At 33.8% G+C, this 23563-nt stretch overlaps 1 protein-coding gene across 2 annotated transcripts in view; it reads right to left on the bottom strand.

Moving 5' to 3' along the window:
- Positions 1–15619: 15619 nt before the first annotated feature.
- The window catches only part of LOC145297624 (synaptotagmin-4-like), a 54206-nt gene continuing 46262 nt past the window's right edge, over positions 15620–23563 (bottom strand). For both annotated transcript variants that reach the window (XM_080143707.1, XM_080143709.1), the window contains exon 3: positions 15620–19638. In XM_080143707.1, coding sequence (XP_079999833.1) covers positions 19328–19638 — 311 coding nt within the window. In that variant the 3' untranslated portion in view covers positions 15620–19327. The remainder of the gene's footprint in view (positions 19639–23563) is intronic.

Here is a 23563-nt window from a genome sequence, read left to right as displayed (position 1 = left end):
TAACAGTTGCTTCTGTTAACATTTTCTCACACGCGCCAATACGCGCTCTGTTAAATTGATATAATAGTAGTCCCTTACACCCAAGTGGCAATAGCTTTTGTTTGGTGAATATGAGTAAAGAAAGAAAGAAACAAATGAAAAGAAATGTTCGTGAAATAATTTGTTATTATTTATTTATTTCATAAAAATGATTTATTTAATAAAGAAAAAACGATTCGATTCGGGGTGGGGGATCCCGTTCCCCCAGTGTGTTTGCAGTATTATGGTGAATGTGAACTCTAGCTAGGATTAGCATAGACTACCCTAGGTACAATGACGAGGATGAATATAGCCCCCCCTCCAATTTTTGAGTGGCCTTGTGCCTAATTTTTTGTTTTTGCTTTGTTTTTTGTAACACTTCATGAAAAAAATTATAACTCTTAATTTATCATAAAAATTTACTACCTAGTCATATTTTGATATTTCCTGTTTATTGATCCTTGAAAAACAAACAAAAAAAATTAGAAGTTTCTTTACAACATTGTAGAAAATTTGCTAAATTTTATCAACCATTTTATCTCACAAAAGTTGATTTTGCCGTTCAACATGACTTACTTTCTTATTCTTTTCTTCTGAATTATCTAAAATTCATCAAAGAAAAAAAAAAACTGTTAATCCATATCGCTATTTTAATCTAACAACCTACAACAAAGGCATAACTCTTATTACTCAGCAAGTTCTGTTTTTTCCTATTTTTATTTTCACTTTACCATTCTACCCCCACCCCCGCCCTGACTCACAAGGGAATCAGGTATTCTCACAGAAAATCACTAAACGTTTAGTATATTGATAATTGTGGTGTTTTAAACACTTACCCTCTGCGCTCACTTAACGTTTTATACAGGCTCCCCTACTCATTACAAATGAAATAAAGTGCCACCCATAGTACATTTAATTTATTTCAAACAGTTAAAAGCGAAAAATGAGAAATCCCTTTCAAAAAACGTAGTATTTATTAGATGAGATAGAAACAAACAAGTAATGAGAGGGTAATAAAACACTCTAAAAATGTAAACTATTTTTTTTTACTTGGGAGTCACCACTAATCAAGGCCCGAAGGCCATTTGAGGATAAGGTTTAATGAAGTTAAGATGGTAGTGTAGTAATCGCTAATGGTGTAAATTAGTCAAAATTTGATTATTTATGGGGTCGGCACATCAATATAAATCAATACAGTTAACCTGGTGATTTCCTCTAGGAATGGGGACAATTTTCTCTGTAGCTTACTCGCTACAACAACAACAACAACTACTACTACTACTACTACTACTACTACTACTACTACTACTACTACTACTACTACTACTAAGGTGTTCAACACTGTTCAAGTAAACACCGAAACATATATACGTAAAATACATTATTCCATCTATATAATAATAATAAAAAAAATAGATGTATGTATGTGCGTGTGTGAAAATATTTAACCGATAAAATCTTAAACTACTGGTTACATGACACTAAAAATAAACAGGAAATATTTATGATGCACTAAAGATGGTTTATAGCGAGAAAAATCTTTGTTTGGATGTTCATTTCAACATGCCGACATATTTCTATTACTTTTACGCATGCGTAAATTCATCCATAGCTTGAAATGGTTTAATCTAAAGTCTTTTCCATCTATCTGCCGATAGCTCAACCGATAGCGAATGCGACTGGAGCTCAAACGGTAGGGGACATGGTTAGAGCGTTAAATGTTTTGGTTTCGATTCTAGCTGATGGCACCCAAATCATTTTTTGTAAAGAAAAAAAAAACTTTTGAAAACAGTACCACATATTAGGTACCATATAATACTCAATAGAGAATTGAATCTGTAATAATAAATACGAAATTTGCGTGAAGGGAAATATATTTAAGCGTATTTTACGACCGGGCAAAGCCAAGCGCTCACTCCAAAATTTGCAAAACAAATTCATCTAAAAACCATTGATATATAAAACATAATCTATTATATTTTGGGAAATGATTAAGAAGTTTTTTTTTTCTTTTTCATCATCATCATCATCATCATCATCATCATCATCATCATCATCATCATCATCATCATCATCATCATCATCACCACCACCACCACCACGACCACCACCACTATCATTACGGATGTTGGCATTGGTTTTCCCGATACTTTCTAGTATTATAATATAAGCACAGGGTGGTCAAGAAATCACTGAGAAATAATTAATTCATGAAAAATATATTTTAAATGATTTCCATTTTCAGTTTTACAAATTTGTGCTCTTTCCAAAACATTATGCATCTTGGATTGCAGTATCACAAGAATACCATTTAATTCCCCTACTTCGATTTGTGGTATAAAATATAAAGATATTGATTTTCATGCGAGAGAAATTGCCGTGTCAAGACGGACGAATGGTGGAGGGCAATGAGTTGAGGGTTTGGCAGCTAATAGAACACTAGAGCACATCGACGTTAAGAGTTGATGCAAATTACGGCGCCAGTTTAAAAGAAGTGGTGTCAGTTTTATTTAGACGTCATAATTTCTGTAGTTTTAGATTTATTGATGCAAACATTTTCTTTAAGATACGTCTACAAGTCAGGGCTAGTCATGTCTGTGGAATATAAAGGCCAGTTGACGTTGCACACTTTTTCAGACTTTTTTTCTTTTTTGCAAACTAATCTCAATTGTCTGCACCATGGAAACATTCCATTAAGATATATAAAAAATAAATAATCTATCCAAAATCTCTCAGTGTTGTTTTTGTAGCTATCTTCTTCGCTTTCTTTTTTAAAACTGTATACATATATATATATATATATATATATATATATATATATATATATATATATATATATATATACAGTGATGATCATATTTATTGGCACGGTAAAATAAAAGTTAAATTTTGTCTAATAAATTCTAAAAAAGGGATTAAATTAAAGAAAATAACAAAGTATATTATGTATTTTTAACTGGCCTTTCCGATGCAGCAATCGGATTTTAGAAAAAATAAATAACAAAGGAACAACAAACATAATTGCAAAAAACCCTTGTTCAAAATTATTGGCACGATTTATTTAATAATCAATTGTATAGCCTTTGGCCTTGATTACCTTCCTCAGTCGCTTTTCATAGTTTACAACCAAGTTGTTGAACTCTTCAGTAGTAATTTTAGCCCACTCTTCCTGACAATAATCCCCCAATTGAATAAGATTCTTAGGCTTCCTTTGCATTACCCTCAATTTTAATGTTCTCCATAAATTTTCAATTGGATTAAGGTCTGGGCTTTGTGATGGCCACTCCAAAACATTAATATGATTGTCCTTAAGCCGTTTCTTAGTCGGTTTAGCCGAATGCTTTGGGTCATTATCTTGCATGAACCACCAACGACGACCAAGTGAGAGCTCTTTAGCAGAGTCTTTCAGGTTTTCATCCAATATTTTAACATAATCTTCCTTTTTCATGCTACCTGTGACCTTAACAAGTCGCCCTGGTCCAGAGGCAGCAAAAGATCCCCAAAACATCAAACTGCCTCCACCGTGCTTCACTGTGGGTATGGTGTTCTTAGGCAGGAAAGCTTCGCCAGATTTTCTGTAAATATAAGACACTTTATTATGGCCAAATAACTCTATTTTCGTTTCGTCAGTCCATAGAACACGTTTCCAGAATGCAACATCTTTATCAATATGACGTTTTGCAAAGGCTAGCCTTGCTTTCAGGTGCATAGGCTTCAATAAGGGAGTCTTTCTCGGACGACATGCTTTTAAACCAGCTCTCTTCAAAACTCTACCAACTGTATGTCGAGATACATTCACTCCAGAGGTGCTCTGTTCATCAACAATCTCCTCAACAGAGATCCTTGGGTTTTGTTTTACTTGTCGAACAATTTTCCGTTCATCTCTTGGGGAAAGAATCCTTTTTCTCCCTCTACCCTCTAAACTCATAACGTGGCCTTGCGATTTGAACTTGTTTATTATGGCTCTAACAGTGGATTTGGGAAGGTTTAGCTTCTTTGAAATCTTATCATAGCCCTCCCCATTGGTATGGCATGCTACAACAAGCTTCCTGACGTCTTCGCTGTGTTCCTTAGTTTTAACCATGGCGATTGAAAATTATAATTTAGTCACTTATAATAGTTTAAATAAATCGCTATCTAAAAATTATCTGAAAAAAATTATTCACTGAATTAGCGTTAAACAAGCATAATATGGCTATAAAAAAGTTCAGAAAGCACGTAAACCGGAAATTGATTGATATTATACTGATACTAAAAGAAAAACAAAACCGTGCCAATAACTTTGAACAAGGGTTTTTTGCAATTATGTTTGTTGTTCCTTTGTTATTTATTTTTTCTAAAATCCGATTGCTGCATCGGAAAGGCCAGTTAAAAATACATAATATACTTTGTTATTTTCTTTAATTTAATCCCTTTTTTAGAATTTATTAGACAAAATTTAACTTTTATTTTACCGTGCCAATAAATATGATCATCACTGTATGTTTGTGGATGACTACAAATATATTTTAAGCCCCCTCTTTGGGTAGAGCACTGTCGTAAATAATCTCACCCGCTAGTTAATTGGCTGAAAAATGCGAAGCTCGTTGTTTGTTTGTTTACAAACAGGCGGTTTGAGCACTGTAAGAGTGGTGGCGGATGTCTATTTAAATAGACATTCCGACGAGTCATTTGCGGGCGTCCCTTCTGTGGTCGAGTGGGAGAACTGCCGACTGTCAACACGAAAGTTCTAGGTTCAATCCTTGGCTTGGGAGAGATGCTAGTCTAGCGGCACTGATGAGTTGTGATACAACGAAACAGGACTGTATGTCGATGACTACAAATATATATATATGTATATATATATATATATATATTAAACTATGAATATAGTTATATATATATATATATATATATAGTCTAAAAAAAGAAAGCGAAGGAGATAGCTACAAATGGTACGTGACGAGAGGATCGGTTATGATAGGAAAACATACAGTGAGGGTGTATCACTTGTAAATTAGAAAGATACATCAATGCGTATGCATATAAATATATACACATATACTTCATACATGAAATATAACACAAGGTTTAAAGCAGAATTCCAACTTCCAACTTAGAACCCCCCCCTCCACTACCAGGTCTCCTTTTCCAACATCAGGGGTCTACGTTCCAACCTTCCAGAGATTAAAATCAGGGGTCTACGTTCCAACCTTCCAGAGGATAAAATTCAATTACAGGAGACGAAACCCGATCTATTCTTCCTGTGCGAAACTGGCAATGTGCTGAATGTTTCCCTAGATGAGTTCGCGATTAAACATGATATCAAAATCTGGCCCGTAAAACCGTCATGGGCCTGGTATATGTGCCTAGATTAGAGATAGCTTTTCATGTGTTAAGGACATATCCAAAGCAGACCCTACTTTGCCCAATATGTTCTTCCGGGTAGTACTAGCCGAAAACACTGCGTCTATATTTACGCTTTATCGCTTCCACAACAGCGGATTTACTATAAGAGTATCTCTGAGAAAATTTACCGCATCCCGTTTGCTTATCTCTCGGCTAACATTCACATCAGTGAGGACTGCAATGTTTACAATGTTGAATGGCTAGCCCACTCAAACAAAACAGATGATGAGGTGAGGTTCTTTTATGATTTCTCAATTGATTGTGAATTAACAGATAATTTTTCCGAGCTCACCTGTATGCTCAACGCTGACGAACAGTATGCCAATCTCATAGATATTTTTCTTACAACTTGCCCAGAATTGTGCCCAGTCTCCGTTCTGTCACCACTGGGACCTTCCGGCCTTTCCGGTTGTTTCAGTTAAGATAAAATCAAAATGTGCTAAGTCTTCAGATGTACCTCTTCACTATAGCGTATATCGATACTCTATGGCTTCCGAACATTTATATCATATTTATCTCTGCGTTCCATGGTTAGAATTAACGTGTTCTGTATAGTATCAGACCTTACTGAATGGTTCATTGTCGGTATAGACTGCTTCAATAAATTTCAACAAAAACCAAACAGCCAATGTGTCCCTGTCATTGCACGCAGAAACCAAAACTTAAGCTGCATTAAGGTCTACCAACAACCAACGTAAAAGAATAATAAAAGATGCGAGAGAGTCGTATGCTCAATCGGTCAAGTCCCAAATTGCTGAGCAGCGGCTCGATTCTTACGAATTTTGACAAATAACAAATACGGTCATAAACAGAGGAGTGTCCTCTATTCCAACCATTATCATGAACCGAGGTGATCTCGTCAGCATCTGACAAAGCCAAACTCTCTGCTAAAAACTTTGCAGCAAATTCTACCCTTTACGATCAGGGCAGATTACTTCCTGTATTCACTCATGTGACTGAAAAAACACTATGTGACATACAAATATTTTTGCGTGATGTTGCTAAGCTTATCAAAAACCTTGACTTAAATAAAGCAACTGGCCTGACAGCATTCCAAATATAGTGCTCAAGAAGCTTCACTCAGAAGTAGTCCCCATACTTAAAAAACTGTTTAAACGTTGTCTTAGGAAGAAATGCTCCCCAACATCATGGAAAACCTCGTTAGTCTGCCTCGTATTAAATAATTAATGAGACTGTCAATCTCCTTCTTAGTACAGACCAATCAGTTTCCTGTGCGTCATGAGTAAATTGTTAGAATTTGTGTTAAATAGAGAAGTAGTCAACCACTTCAGCAAAAATAACCTTCTTAGCGACATGCAATATGACTTCCGCTCTGCTAGATCTTCAGCTGATGTACTAACTGTAATATCACATAGGATTAGTGAATCTTGATGGGAGCTTCGTTTCTAGAGCAATTGCTTTTAACATATTAAAGGCTTTTGATAGGGTATGGAATAAAGGTTTACTTCACAAGAACTCTCGCTACGGAATTGCTGGAAATGTCTCCTCGGTTATTAAATCATTTCTCTCTGATACGTTTATAAGAGTAGTAGTTGATGGACAGAAGTCAGAAGCTCATAGTATCAACACTGGCATCTCTCAAGGTTTCATTCTGGGCCCAACTTTCTTCCTAATCTACATCAGTGATCTCCCAAATAACATTCTTAGATTATTCGTAGACATGTATGCAAACGACACTACCATCTACATCAACACTTCAAAGGTCGGTAATGAACGAGATCTTTTTGATTCTCTCTCTTCTGATCTTGAGCAAGTGATGCAATGAGGAAAAAGGTGACTGGTTAATTTTAATGCATCTAAAAATAAGCGTATCTTTTTTCACCATCAACGTTCTGATGCCCATCTGACTTCAATTGAAATGAATTGCTCTTGTCTCAGGGAAGCACCATGCTTTGACAAGCTTCTTAGTCTGACCTTCACCTCTAATCTGAAATGGAGCATATACATCAAATACATTGCCAAGGTCGCCTGAAAAAATGGTTGCATCATTATGCCGCTCCAGTAGATAGCTCACTTCTGATGAAATCCTCCACCTGTACAAGAGCCAAGTACGTCCTAGAATAGAGTACTATTGCCACATCTGGGCAGGGACTGCTTGGAGCTTCCTATCCTGCCTTGGCAGATTTCAAAAGCGGCGTCGGAATCTAGTGGATGATGCCCTTTTCCCTTCCATGCAACTTCTTTCTCACAGAAGTGACGTTGCTAGCCTGTCACTGCTCTATCGTTATTTTGATGGCGACTGCTTGTCTGAACTCCAATCTATGGTACCCCTTGTCAAACTTTCACAAAAAACACTCGTCTATATACAACCACTTCCATGTACTAAGTTTCTTTCCTAGAACTAGCTACCCGTGGAACTCTGTTCTGCTTGCCTGCTTTCCAGCTGGTACCAATATGGTTATCCTCAAGTTTAATGTAAACAAGTTCTTGCTGAGCTGTCCCTTTAATTATCAAATAATACTAAATTCCCACTACTAACGATTACTACACTGTTTCCCTAATGACTACGGCACACCCATTAACTCATATCCTCGAATGGTCTTCGGGTCTTGATTATGTGGTGACTCCCTCGTAAAAATACATTTTACGAGTTATACACAGTCGCATTGAAAAATAAAAATATACCAAAGAATAAACTTAGAACTAAGGAATTAACTATTGTATATGCTGCTTTCATTAATAATAGCTGTTATTGGTTGAGGGAAATATAATAGAAACTCTTCCTTTGTTTATTGTATTAATAAAGTGGACTATATAAGCGGATTCAATTAAAGGACGTCTTAATCTATTGTTTTTAAAATCAAAGGGATGACCATACCGCATGGTATGAGAAAAGATAGCGTTAGGAGTGTTATTGGTCTTTATGTCTCTTTTGTGTTCGTAAATTCTATTGTTGAGGTTACATTACGATGTAGAAGTTATCACAATCCAGACACTGAATGGTATATACTCCAGCGTTGACTATAGATATAGTGTCGGATTTAGATCTAACGATTATATCCATAATAGTAAACTAGCGGGACCTGTGGAAATTCCACAGGGGTCTGATTCATATGTAATACATTGGTGTTAGCATTCTGTAGATATTTAGCGTAAATAAAGACGCGCTGATGTTATTGTAGCTATTTTGTTAAAACTGTAAAAATATTTATCCAAGCTAGCAGGAACGCCCGAAGTAGCCAGGTCGTAAAATACGCTTAAATATGATATTTTAATTCTTGTAGATTTTGTATATATTATTATAGATTTTTATATATTATAAAGTTGCCATTTCGATATATATATATATTATTTGGGTTCATCAGCTTGAATCGAAACCGAATCCCAAACTAAGCTGCCTTCAGCTAAAATCGAAACCGAAACCAAAACTTATCAAGAATTCTTGATAAAATTATAAAAAAAGAAGATTATTGGAGGGCTATAATCGAAACCGAAACCAAAATTATGAAGAAGTAAAATTATTTATCTGTAAAACACAGTAGCGTTTGAATATATGGTTAAGTAGACGTTTTAGTCATTTAGAACTACTTCAAAGCTTCAATGCTCACTCATTTTTCGGCCAAATTTCAAGCAATTATTACAGTTTATAGATCACATTCTCATCTGTACTGTGAAAAAATTCAATTTTCGTTCGTTTCGTTCAAAAGTTAGGATGAATTTATTAGTGTTCAAAATCGTAAAAAAAAAAAAAAACTTAAGGAGGTGAGAGACGTATTTTATGACTGGTTTCCATAGCAACCACGTCGCTTCAGAAACTTCTGTTGCTACCAATTCAACGCTCTCGCGAAAGGAGAAGTAACAAGTGAAGCAGAGAAAATGAAAGCATGAAGGGGAGATAATTGGGGGGATTTTATTGAAAACAGGCGAGTGCCGCACATTGTTATTATATATGTGTGTGTCATGTATGGGGAGGCAAAAAATAAGACTGAAATTAAACAAAGAACAAGTGAATTTAGTAGAAGCCTGGAAAAATCATGGATTACAATAGAAAAATGCGTGCATGAAAAGTAATATGATTAAGCTTATCCATGGAAAAGTAAAGGACTTGTTGTTAATACTGAAAAGAAAAGGACAAGATACGAGTATTCTAGTAAAAAATATGATAAATTTATAACTTAAAATATTGCAGCATTAAGAATTAAAAAAAAAATTTAATTTCTAACATTATATAATCTATTCTTAATGCTGAAATATTTTGAGTTATAAATTTGTACGTTTCGTCTTGATTGCGAGACTTCCCCATGGATAAATGAAATTAAGAAAAGAAAACACCAGTACAAATATTGGTGTTTTGCTTTCGTAATTTCCTTCATCCAGAGAAAGTCTCGAGATAAAGTCGAAACGTTGATGAATACATAACTCCGTTTGTTCCCCGCTCTCTCTCTTTCTCTCTCTCTCTCTTTCTCTCTCTCTCTCTCTCTCTCTCTCTCTCTCTCTATATATATATATATATATATATATATATATATGTGTGTGTGTGTGTGTGTGTGTGTGTGTGTGATGCATTATTTAGATTCTTCGGACTACTGTTCTCATCTTGAGTGACAGTTTCACACCGTTTAGGTCTAGGTAACCTCCGAACTTCTTCAGGTGTGTCTTGACGAACACGGTAATCATTCTGCCGAACCTAGGAATCTAGGCGGAATTTCGAACGGAACTTTTATTTAATTCACAGAGGTAGCATGCCCTCGTTCCGTCAGCCATGACATGATACAAGTCCTAAGTAATTAGGCACGGCGAAAAATGGAAGACTAAAACAAGTTTTATTTTTTAAACGAATAAAAATCTATTAAAAGCCATTATTCTTGAGCAATTTTGTTTCCAGAAAGATAAAAGGCCGAATTTTATCATGTGAAAAGCAAAATATATATAAAAAATTTCTACTATTTTTAATAGAATTTTAATTTCAATTTTCCAAAAAAAAAAGAAAAAAAAAACACCATTCACTGCTATTTTTGTCTCGATAGGTAACACATTTAAATATTTGTAAAAGGTTTTGGAAGCAATTAACTTTTGTCAATTTGTAATATGGATATAGAAAAATATTATAACATAAGTACCAGAATTTTAAATAATTCTATCTTTTATATCTCACTATATAGATTTTGCGTAGCAAAATTAAAAAATCTAAAATTCAAGGTAGTTTCGAAGAAACTACGGTAACCTTTATTTAAGTTCATTTAGTCCTGTGTGAGACTAACCGTAGCCCTCGGCGCAAGAGGGCCCGTGTGTGCCTGGCGTGCGGGGTGGTGGCTGATCCTGTGGTCGGGGCAGCGGAAGAAAGAGTTCCAAGATGGCGCCTGCCTGCTTTTATTAGAAACGGAATCTCGCAGGATCGCGCGAGATCTCGCGGGGATGCAAATTAGCTAGGCCATCTTGAAGAATAAAAATCGGTCCATTGGAGGTGCGAGGCAGTCGGGTTCTGACGTTCGTGGCGATCAGTACAGTGACCGTTGGGTTCCGTTAGTGACCGCTGGGTTCCGTTTCTATTCGTGCAGTCAGCTGAGCTTTGTTAATTACCTTCGCGCCGTGGCTGTCATTGTTTGTTGGTTCGCTGTGTGTTGCCGCGGTTCTTCAGTGAAACGCTTCGTCGCCCACGACGAGACTCCCCGTCTCCTACACGTCGGAAACTACACAAGATACTCTTACATCCTGTAAATTTCCATGTATTTTTAACGTTTGTTTTCACGATTAAGTAAAGAATCATCTTTATATTTAATTATTTTTTCATAAGCGATATATATATATATATATATATATATATATATATATATATTCAGGACTGCAAATTCTGAAAGCCACATTTGCAGTTTTTGAAAAAATTACAAGTGTGGACTTTCCATTTTGTCGGCACTGTATATATATATATATATATATATATATATATATATATATATATATATATATATATATATATATATAATTTAGCTTTCAGAATTTGCAGTCCTGAATATCTGGACGAAGAATTCAAATACCTCACAAACATTTTGAAAACCTTGCAATATCCGACATATTTCATATTGAATGCTAAGAGAAAAGTCACCCAAATAGTTTCCAGGATAAATAATAAAAAAATCCTATACACCAGACTGTTCTCTCATAAACAGACATCTTCTTTTACCTAAACACACTAATAATACAATAATCTGTAACACACTAAACAAACTAGAAATTCCTATCGTACAAACCACATCACTAACCATAAGACATATATTAAAAACTACGAAACATCTCCAAAACAAACCAGTTTCAAATGGAGGTATATACACTATTCCTTGCCAAAATTGCCATCATAAATACGTTGGTGAAACCCAGCGTAAATTGGAAAAAAGGCTCAGTGAACATAAAAGAGATATAAAAAAATAGCAATTCTCTAAGTGCATTATTCTCTCATTCATTGCAGCATAATAACACCTTTGACTTTAAACAAGCAAAAGTAGTTAAATTTATTTCAAATAAACCGCGCCGGAGTCTTCTTGAATCTGCTCTTATCGCAAATTCAAGCACAATTAAACAACGTGCAGGTTTCTATAACATAGCGCCATTAGTAAGTAAACTTTTATTAAAAGAACATAATCTTACTGTAAACACAGGTTAACCTTCTCACACCAGTCAAACACCCCCTGTAATAATTAATACATATAATCTCAATCAATAAATTATATAACAAAAAACACTCATTTCATTCCTGTTACAAACCTATATTTGAATTTCAACAGATATATTTCTTTCCCGTAAGAATATTAACTGCGTTCATATCTTTCAAAATTACATTAACGACTATATGACGTCACTAGATTTCCCTCTCTTTAACAGCGCAAGCCCACCCCTCCTTTTTGAATTTCCAACGTCTTTTTCCGTTTTTCTGAAATAGAACAGCGTCACACTTTGCACGTGAAACATTTTCAAATATTTTTTACTGGTGTTTTTTGTTTCTTAATCTCATTCATCCAGAGGAAGTCTCGAAATAAAGACAAAACGTTGATGAACACATATTACGGTTTGTTCCTTTTTATTTCTCTCTCTCTCTCTCTCTCTCTCTCTCTCTCTCTCTCTCTATATATATATATATATATATATATGTTGCCTATATAACCCCAAAAGTTAAGCAACGATGAGACTAGCCAATACCAGATGGGCGACCATTTTGGGAATGCTAGGCGCCGTATGTGTTGGAAACAACTCCAACATCTAGTATCATGCTTTGTCGTCTTACCCTCTCTTGCCACCAGCATCAAGTGTTTCTTAATAAGAGAGTGTGGTAGAGTCAAGTGCCCCACACTTTAAACTAAATCAAGCGCAAGTCACAGCAAAAAAAAAAAGAGGAAGATAACAAAGTTTTGTAAATACGAACAACGTTTGTAGGCTTCATGGTCTACCATTTCATTCGGCAATTTGTCGTTATCTGATCTATCAGATAACGACAAATTGCCGAATGAAATTATCGTATTTTTAGGAAAATGTACAATTATTTATTGATTATTTCTTTTTTTTAGTATTTATTTTTCAAAGCATTTCCTTTTTAATGTTATATTAGTAATATTGGTAAAAATAATGAAAAATATATATTCTTTCTAATCTGAAATTATTATTAATATATTCAATAAATTTCACACTTCAAAATACAAAAGAATAAAAATTAAACACATTCAAAATTCGGATTTTCAACTCTGATACGTGCACAGCTGTTTTTTTTAATTTGTTTTATCTACAATTCTCACTCTCCTCATAATACAATATATTTTTTTCAGTTTCGACTGGTTATTTTAAGCATATTTGTAACCACAAATAAAGATAGAGAGTTTTATAGGCAAAAAGAAAAAATACGTAAAATATCTTTTATAAAAAATGTACACAATTATGAAGTACATTTTTCACTTAATAATCGGTAAAAAAAATGTGTATTCATTGGATGATTACTTGATTTTTTTTTTAGATTTTTAAAGAGAAACTCAGTAAAAGAATACTTTTTTTTTAAAATTATATTTTGATGTAGGGGGCTACTATCAGGGACATAAGCTACAGAGGTACTATGTAGGGAGCTGGGCAGCAAGATGTCGGTTCACGTAGCACTTGAACTTATGCATGTCAGTACAGTTAGGAAAGCAGGGACCCGGAAGGGAATTCCAAAGTCTGGGAAGAAACTACTGGAATTGAAGACTCTCTAACATCTAGGGATCTCTACTGTGAAGGGGTGGGATTTAGCTGCTTGTCGGATTTGTCGGAGGTATTTACGTCGAGGGAGTACAAGTGCTTGCAGTTCATTAGAACATTCATCTTTAAAGTACTTGTAGAACAGGCAGAGGGATGCAACAGTTCGTTGATGGGACAAAGGCTGAAGCTTACATGACAGTTCAGGACCTATCAGATTGACGACTCTCTTTTGAACCTTGTCTAGGAGCGAGAGACTAGTGGCAGATGCACCAGCCAAAATATGAACAACAGTACTCTATACATGGGCGAATGGTGGCCTTATAGAGGTGCACGATACTTTTGGGCGTTGGTAGCTTTCTAGCACGATAGAGAGAACCTACCTGCCCTCCTTCCTTTTTAGCTGTGCCTATGAGTAGTTCATAATTGTGTTATCGATCGCCCACACCGAGGTTTGAACATTTAGAATAATGAGACTTTTACAACTGATTTTTTAAGTACTTTAACTATTGTGTCAAGAACCCCTGGTGCAGTGGTTAAAGTAATTGGAAAAATCAGTTGTAAAAGTTAAATTCTTCTGAAGGTTGAAGATTTAATCCTCGGTGTAAGCGACTGAAAATACAATTGCGAATTATTTAGGACCTCTATCTAGTCAAGGTTCACAGAACAAGGTCACGTTATCTATCCCCCCCCCGTGAATTAAATAAAGGGTTATGTTTGAAATTTCGTGCAGATTCCATAGTTCGACAAAGATTTTTGAGTTTTACAAAGATACACATGAAGAAGGCCGGAGGGTATATCGACGGAAACGTTGTGAAAATGACACTTAAAATGAGAACAGTACTACGAAGAATCCAAATAATACGAATAACCAATCCTCACCTAAAACGTTCAGAAACGTAATGTACATATACTAGCAGGATGACCAGACGTTGCCCGACATTGAATGATGATCTACAAATGTTTCATACTCCCATATTTTTTTTTAATTGTTTTTTATATTCCCATCAAAATTCCTCCTCCGAAGGAAGCTGGTTGGTACCGCATGAAAACAAAAATATACTGAGACATGAACATATGTTAAAAACAGATTTCTGATAAAAGAAATTGATGTTCACAAAATTCGTGAAAATTATAGGGTGGAACGATAAAATTGTCGCCCCAGAAAAGACGACATGATTCAATTTCCGTTTGATGAAAACCGTTTTTCTTTTTTGTTACAGACTAGTTGGCCACTTGTGTACAAATCGCAAGATCGATAGGAGCCTTCTATCATGTCTGAAAGTGACACAATGTTCAACGAGCGAGAGCGGAGATGCGCCGTTGTACAACTTATGCTCTCTACCGTTCCAAGTTATGACAACAGGACCATTGCCGGCGCCCTCAAAATGCATCACTTGATTGCCACAAATTACAGGAACGTGCCCAGTGCTATGAAAACAAAATTTCCGGTCACGGTTATATTTTTGGCGTGCGTTCAAGAAAGAGACACGTCATGCCACCTCACATCTTCGGAGTTGGTTTGAAAGTCAACACCAATGTGTACCTGGATGTGCTGAAGAGTGTTTTGATCCTATGGTGCAATCAGGTGGCAAACGTGGGTATGACAGCAGGTCTCGGCGCTGGCTCACAAGCCCAAAATGACCCAGACTTGGCTTAAGAAGGAGTGCTACGACTTGGTACTCTTCTCTCGCTGCCCTGCTCTTTCTTCGACCTTAACTTGCTGGACTACTTTGTTTGGTTATACTTCGAGAACATCACTAACACGACCTCCTACAACAGCCTGATCCCCGCCATTCGCCGAGTATACGCCGAGCTTCCGCCAACGTTTGTGGAAAAGACATTTTCCCAGTTCCGGACCCGTATGGAGGCGATGATTGAGGCTGAAGAGGTCTACATTGAATAGATGTCAGCTCTGCTATATAATCAAATTACCTGAATTGATTTTTCACTAAAAGTTTAAAAGTGTTCTTTTCATTAAGGTGACACTTTTATCGTTCCACCTGGTATTTTACATACAGAATAACAAACTCAAGACATGCCTGATAATAAATTTATTTCGGCCTTCTTCAGCCTGCACATATTTAGATTAATTATTTAACACTCTTTAATATTTCTTTTCTACATTTAAAGAAAAACATTTTCATAGCAATGCAGAATTAATATTCCAAGAGAAGTGAATACACCAGTTGAATAGATCTGGGATAAAATAATAAGATAAATAAACATATGAAATATAATATAGAGTAAATAGCTAAAAATAAATGGATAACAAAAAAAAAAAAGAAGAAAAAAAGATATTTATACATTATTTGAACCGGAGTTTTGTGAATGCCCGAGAGCAACCGACTGCTGACGAGAACCGACGGAGAAGCCGAACGTTGATCGCGGACGCGACCGACAGCTGTTGAAAAAAAACGTAATAAGAGAAAATGCGGAACTAGCCGAGAGCTTATTGATGTATACTTAATTGACTTTATGTGGAGACAAAAGTTTTGAAACAATCCGTTTGTCTCAATCATAAATCACATTGCCGATAGCTGCCTGGTTGAAATATTCATTTCACTTCCTCTACCACATCTCCTCCCTCTCTGGTATCGATGGACCCCTTAACAGTAAGCATAAAAAAATAATAATAATACAAATAAATAAATAAAACTTTTAAAAAAATCTGAAAAAAATATCATGCTATTTGAAAAAAAAGACCCAAAGAATTAGATAAATATTTTTTAAAATTTATAAACAAAGGAAAAATAAAATTCAACTTTTCTTTAATAAAAATATATAAAACTATACATATTCTACTTTTCTAGAAGTTTTCTTACAAACTAGTGTATATAAGTTTCAATTTTTCTTTGATATGAAAATATAAACACTACCAAAAATAATTTTTTAAAATATAAAAGCTACAAAAAAGTTTTTCTTTTCTCTAACTATTCTTGGAAAAATAAGTTAATAAATTAAACATAAAAAAATGAAATAAACGACTAAAACTTTTCGTGCAAAAATGTATTATAAAAATAACAAGCAATAAATTATTTTTGGCTTAAACTTCTCAAAAGTAAAACCACAAAAATTAATAAAATCGTTTTGAATCGCTGTTCTTATTTAAGTTTCCCTACGTCTCCGATCAACGCTCGGATTTTTCCGTCGGTTCTCGTCAATTGTACGTCTCGTACGCACCGGAGTCACAAAAAACCCGGGTCAAATAATGCATAAGTACCAAACACATCAAAAATCATAAAAAAATAAATAAAACATGGCGTGTTTTATTAATATAATTTGTCAACAGGGTAAAACTAGGACCAGAAATATATAAGATAAATTATAAAATAGAGGTAGAAGGTTGACAAGTCCAAATATCAAAGCGATTGTTGCCTGCAGACGACCAAAGCATGTTTTCGAAAACTGAATAATAGAGTCCACACTAGGCACCACTGATCAGGAACACCTACCGTTTATTTACCTCTAAACAGACACTACCCTGACTGTTCATATCAATTATGAACGCAAATATACACCTGCACATAACCCCACTTATATAAATTCCTCTTCGCTTCAAGTGACCCATTTACCTGTATAACATATAATAGCCCTTTTAATCCAACGAGGCAGTTCGTTAGAACCACGAAAAATGTTAATTACTAAAATATACGTGTCATCCTCTCTATTATTCCGTAATTAGTAAAAGATATTACACATGTACGATCTATATATTATCTAGATAGTGAAAATTCGATGTTTTTTGCGTTCGACCCGAATGGAAAAGTTCGGTCTAATATCAAAGTATATGTACTTATTAATATATATCAGACGTCATGTTTCCAAATACAAGACTCAAATAGCGTCACACTATATTCACATTATATGAAAATATATTTATGGCAGTCAAGCTAAACAAAGGTATTTTTCACTCCATAGAGAATTGCTAGTTCAAGTATACGGATTGTTGTTTTTGCTTTATGTACATGTGTGGTGTTTAATTTAAATGAATAACCAATAAAAGTCGTGATTCTCGTCTAAAAGCTTAATGATTTCGTTTGACAATGACTGAGATCCTGTCAAACAAAGTTTCGGTCAACTTTTCACACGAACTGTTTTCTTTTCTTTTGTTTGGATACGACTTTGCAAATGTGTCACATTATCAGGTTACATTATTTTTGCACGTACGTTATAAGAATAATTCATTATGTATTTATTTCTCTACTAATTGCTTTGATGCTGATTTACTTTATTCTATTAATTTATTATGTTTATGGTTATTTTAAAGTGAAATTTAGTCTACGTTTACAGTTGGTTGCTATTTCGCTGATAGAGTTTAGTAATATTTTAGAATCTTAAAAATTTTACATTTCAAGCTTGTGATTTTTTATATATAATAACGAGTTGTCTAAATATCTACATATGTTGTAATATTTTCCACTCAATTATTGGCGAGCGTCCACATTCTTTGAGCTTCAAGTAAAGATTCGCTAGTGATGATTTCAAACCGTGTTTTTTTGTTATTGAATGCATTTTTATGGTTGGTATCATTGGTCTTATAATCTAGGGAGATTATTCCTATGTAGTATTTCCTTGTTATTTTTTTGTTATTTAGGTTTTATTTTGCAAATATTGTGGCTTAGTAAACGATAGATATAGTTAAAAAATCTACAAAACCAAGAAGACTTTGAAAGCTCGGTTATTGGCTAATGAAAATGTTAACTCTTGAAAAGAGAAATAACAACAAATTTGATTTGATTGGTTAATTTGCTAGAGTAAACACATCGTACGTGTATAAAACAATTACAAAAAGTAATGCATTTTACTTGAAGATTCTCTGCAAGGATAAAAGATAGACACCTCTGGGTTATTTATTACCATAAATATATATTCACTACTAAGCTTTAATCACGTATTGAGCATAGGTGACGTAAGTGCTAAAATATATGCACAATACATTACATAATTTTATAATATTATTTGTATGTATGTATATATATCTATAGATGAAATAGTAACTATATAAGTGTATCAAAAAAGTTAATGAAGTGTAGTTTCGAAATGTTTGTAGCTCAGCTTCATGTGAAATATTTTTTGTGGAAATTGATTTAAATTATATATATATATATATATATATATATATATATATGTGTGTGTGTGTGTGCGTGTGTGTGTGTGCGTGTGTGCGTGGAATTATCGACACGGTATTTATTCTGGCAAATTCCCATCGGAAATTAAATGCAAACGTTTCAATGGAGCTCACTTGCTAGTACTGAACTCTACTTATGTGTTATGCACTGTTAAGTAAATACCGAATATATATATATATATATATATATATATATACGTGTGTGTGTGTAGTTAGGTGTGTGTGTGTGGAGCGTATGTACGTGAAACAGTTAAGCTACACAAATATACGTACACAGATACACATATATATACTGCATATATATACTGTGTATCTATATATCTATATATATATATATATATATATATATATATATATATAGTGTTTATTATATAACCATATAATAATAATCTTGAAAGCTCTACCTACTATCTGAGTATTTTTCGAAAAATATTTCCTTTCGCTATGACTAAACGATTCTATAAATAAACAAACACACTCACATATATTATCTAGATTATGAAAATTCGAGGTTTTCGGGTTCAAACTAAACGGAAAAGATCGATCTAATACTGCATTCACATAACTATATATCGGACGTCATATTTCTTACGAGACAGATTTACTATTCTACCGTACTTAGTGTGCCAAGGGTAAGATTTGATGCCACCTTGTCACAAGTGTACTTCTCGGGGAGAGCATTTCTTTCCAGTGGTGTTCGCCAGCAGCCGTGGTTGAAGAACCAACGACCACGTGCCCGAGAACATTATCCCGATTGAAGACACCGCCCTTGATGACCAAAAACTCCAGCGAGTGAGAATCAACACTCTCGCCCATCATCGGAAATAAGAAAACCTTGTTCCATTCGGGAGATACGCCAGCCATTGGTGGGGTCAGTTTATGGCGAACGATCGACGAACCTCTTCGTAAATTGATGATCACAAAAAACACTGCAAAATACAAAACAAACAAGAAAATTAGATAAATAAAATGGAATACAAAATATGAGTCTCTGTTATTCGATTACAAATCAACGTTTATTATATAGAAACGTTCGCTTAAGTCTCATGAACAGATTGATCTTAAAAAATAGAGTAAAACCATATTTCGAATTTCGTTACAAGTAGAACTAAACATACTCAATTTTGTATATTATATAAACAGAACTACCAATATATAAATAACGGCACACGTATAGATTCGATTTAGACTTATTTTGAAAAGCAGGTTTTTATCTCGAAATATAAAAATAGCCGTGGACACCATATAACACATGATTGATTAATATTGAAAAAGCACTAAGTAAAACATTGAGTAAAATAACATTAGAAAAAAACGTAAAACAATATTTAGAATCGTCGAATAAAGCAAATATACCCCACTGTGTCTATTAAATCACGAGTACTATAAATGTATAAATAATGACATACTTGTGGATTCGATCTGGACTTTTTTTTTGAAAAGCAGGTTTTTACCTCGAAATATAAGAAAAACTTTGATGCTATACAGCACATAATTGATTAATTTTATGCAAAAATAAGTCGAAAATAAAATAAAATACTGCGTAGTGTTACTTTGGTTTTCTAATGATATTAAACCTAAAACCTATCATTACTTTAACTAAAATTTCACAGTAGCTCAGACACAGAATAATTTAATAATTTAATTGCAATCATTTCCTCTGTGTGGACACGTATTCTATAATTATGCACTTATCTTTTAATATTATTGACTATTTGATCGTCCGAAGTCTACATTTACAACGGAAACTATTTTATATATAAATTCGGAATTAAAAATTATTTCAAGTAAAAATATTAAAATTAAAAAAAAAAAAGAATGAATATAAAGAAAAGTACGATTTTTCTTTCCCGATTCAAGTAAATTTACATATGCGCATAAAAATAAAATCATGATTTATCACAGTATACGATCGATCGTTTTACCGTTTCATTTTTTTTTTAAATTGGAAACCGTCTCAGACAAAGCTACATGACATAAAAATAATCTAAAATTACTCATTCAAAGTAAAAAACCAGTGTGAGATGGATAGATTCCGACACACAAAACAAAAAGAAACAAAAAGAAACAAAAAGAAAAAACAGCAATTTTTCCTCCTTTATTAGAAATATCACTTATGGAATGTGAGAACTGAAAAAAAAAATAAAGGGAGCGAGAGTAAAAGGGCATGAAGCCATTTGATGTAAGAAACTAAAAATACCACTTTAAGGTAAAAAACAACCAGACGATAAATGCGAAATGGACATATTCCGACCCAGAAAACAGCATTTCTTTCTCCTTTGTCAGAATCATCGTGCATGAAAGATGAGAAGTAAAGAACAAAATAAAAAAAAGCAAGAGTTACAAGACTATCGAAATTAAACCCAACATCCATTTTCTACTCTCCCATTTAATTCAAAGCTTTAGTTGAATGGTGAATCACAAGTTGTATTATTGTAGTTATCAGAGTGATTATTAGTGTCGGGACGATTAATCGGAATTGGAATCGGGAATCGGGTAAATCTGAACATTTTGAGGTATCGGAATGCGAAAAAAAAATTGTGTCTATTTTCCAATGCCAAAAACGATTCCTTTGTCTTTTTTATTTGATTTTGTTTAAAACCAAATCTTCCATTGCTGGTAGTAATACTAAATTAATAAATATCTATTGATGTTAAGCTAACAGTAAAATTAACATCTATAGACCACCCTCCCCCCCCATAAGTGTATTTTAACGTTGAAGAATATATCTGCACATTCAACATGTATTCTTACAGTAATCGGCGAAAATATAACAGCATTATAACTAAATATTTAGAGATTTATAAAGAATCGCCTCCATCCATCGAGTATTCGCCGAATATTCGTCGAGCTCCCGTCGCCGCATTTTGGAAAAGGCATGCCAGTTCCGGACCCATAGCGAGGCGATGATTGAGGCTGAAGGCAGCTAAATTGAAAGTTACATGAATCGATGTTTCCAATAAATGTTTTAAAATAAAGATGTAATATGGTTTCCTTTAGGGTGACAAATTTATCGTTCTACAATAGAGAAATAATGTCTAACTTCTGAAAGTAATAAAATTATTCTTCAAAAGTTACTGCGGTGAAAAAGAGTCAGAGTTTGTAAGAAAGACAGGGAAAATTATTTGGAAAGAATTACACAGTGTATTCTTTAAAAAAATACTAAATTTAGAGATAATGTAAGCTGGAAGTATAAGTTAGGGATGATCGCAAAATTTCTGTTGAAAGCACTTGTACAGCAGCGCAGGAACAATCCACTCGTACTAGGTCCATCAAGCACTAAATCGATAAAACTGTAGAATGACTGATGTCCAGATAATGTAATGAAGGGGAAGAAACATTAGCGTATATTACATCAGAATGCCTTATGATAGTACAACACCAGTATAAAAAAAATGGAGGCAAGACAAAGTCGCCCAACTTCGACACTTAAATATATACAAACTCTATTAATTAGACAACAATGAGACGTGGTATGAGCATAACCGATCGATATCAGAGTGCAAAAGAAAGAACATGCACCAAACATATCAAGATCTAACATGGTAATTATTTAGATTATGAACATGTACAGAAGTTAAAGTGATTTTCATTGTAATTGGAACACTTGAGACTAAAACGAAAAGTCACCATGAATGGCTTAAACAGATTGACGAGTCAATTTCTTTTCCAATTATGCAAAAGGCTTGCCTGTTATGGACAGAGAAATCATTATGGTACAGCTTAAATGTCTAAGGTCGAAGAAATTGACTTTATGTTCGAAAGTGAAAAAAAAAATCCAACTAAAAACGCCCAGCAGTTAGGACTTCTAACAGCAGTTAGGACTACTACTACTACTACTACTACTACTACTACTATAATAATAATAATAATAATTATTATTATCATTATTATAATAATAATAGTAATAATAATAATAATAACAACAATAATAATAATAATAATAATAATAATAATAATAATTATAATAATAGTAATAATAATAATAACAACAACAATAATAACAATAATAACAATAATAATAATAATTATTATTATCATTATAATAATAATAATAGTAATAATAATAATAATAATGATAATAATAATAACAACAACAACAACAACAACAACAATAATAATAATAATAATAATAATAATAATAATAATAATAATAATAATAATAATAATTAAAAAAAATGTAAATAAGTTTTTCTATATACTGGTACATGTCTGAAACAGGATGATCATCAATTACCACCCCTGGAATCGTTTACGTCATTCCTTATCCTATTAAAAAGCCAACCACATTTGGTACACTTAACGTTCAGTTGGTATACCTGACTTGTCCACCAAGTTTCAGTCACGAATATCCAACAGTTTTCCTGTTCTATTTTTATTCAATAGCATGCGAAGCTCGTTAGTAACTCTCTCATCAGTGTGGAGTGTAATCCCGAGCGAGCTTCGCACTCACTTTACCTTAATCTTCCAAATTTCAAAAATAATATTTATCAAAACCATCCGCAGATTTAAAAGAGCGAAATCAAATCCGAAAGGAGTGTGCGTTTTATTAACGTCTAATGGGTCATATGTTTTAGAAGTATAACGTTTTACGCTTTTTATTAAATATATATGTAACTCATTTATTTAATTTACTGTATCTTATGGGAATCTTAATATAATCAGCTTTAATTATGGCCAACATATGCGACCCAAGTGAAAAAAAGTCTGTTAGTAGAATAACTTTCTCTAGAATCTCGCTTAGTTTAATAATACTAAGATATCAGGGCACGATGGCGTGGAATATTAAATATATACAAAATTATACCCGCTCCTTGAAAATTGAACTAACCGGGTACTGTACCAACATCAGCA

Source organism: Euprymna scolopes, chromosome 18 (genome assembly GCF_053919585.1).
Source record: "Euprymna scolopes isolate OS-2025 chromosome 18, ASM5391958v1, whole genome shotgun sequence".
Taxonomy (NCBI): domain Eukaryota; kingdom Metazoa; phylum Mollusca; class Cephalopoda; order Sepiida; family Sepiolidae; genus Euprymna; species Euprymna scolopes.
Note: the sequence above shows the minus strand (reverse complement) of the source record. Positions and strands in the feature narration are given on the sequence as shown.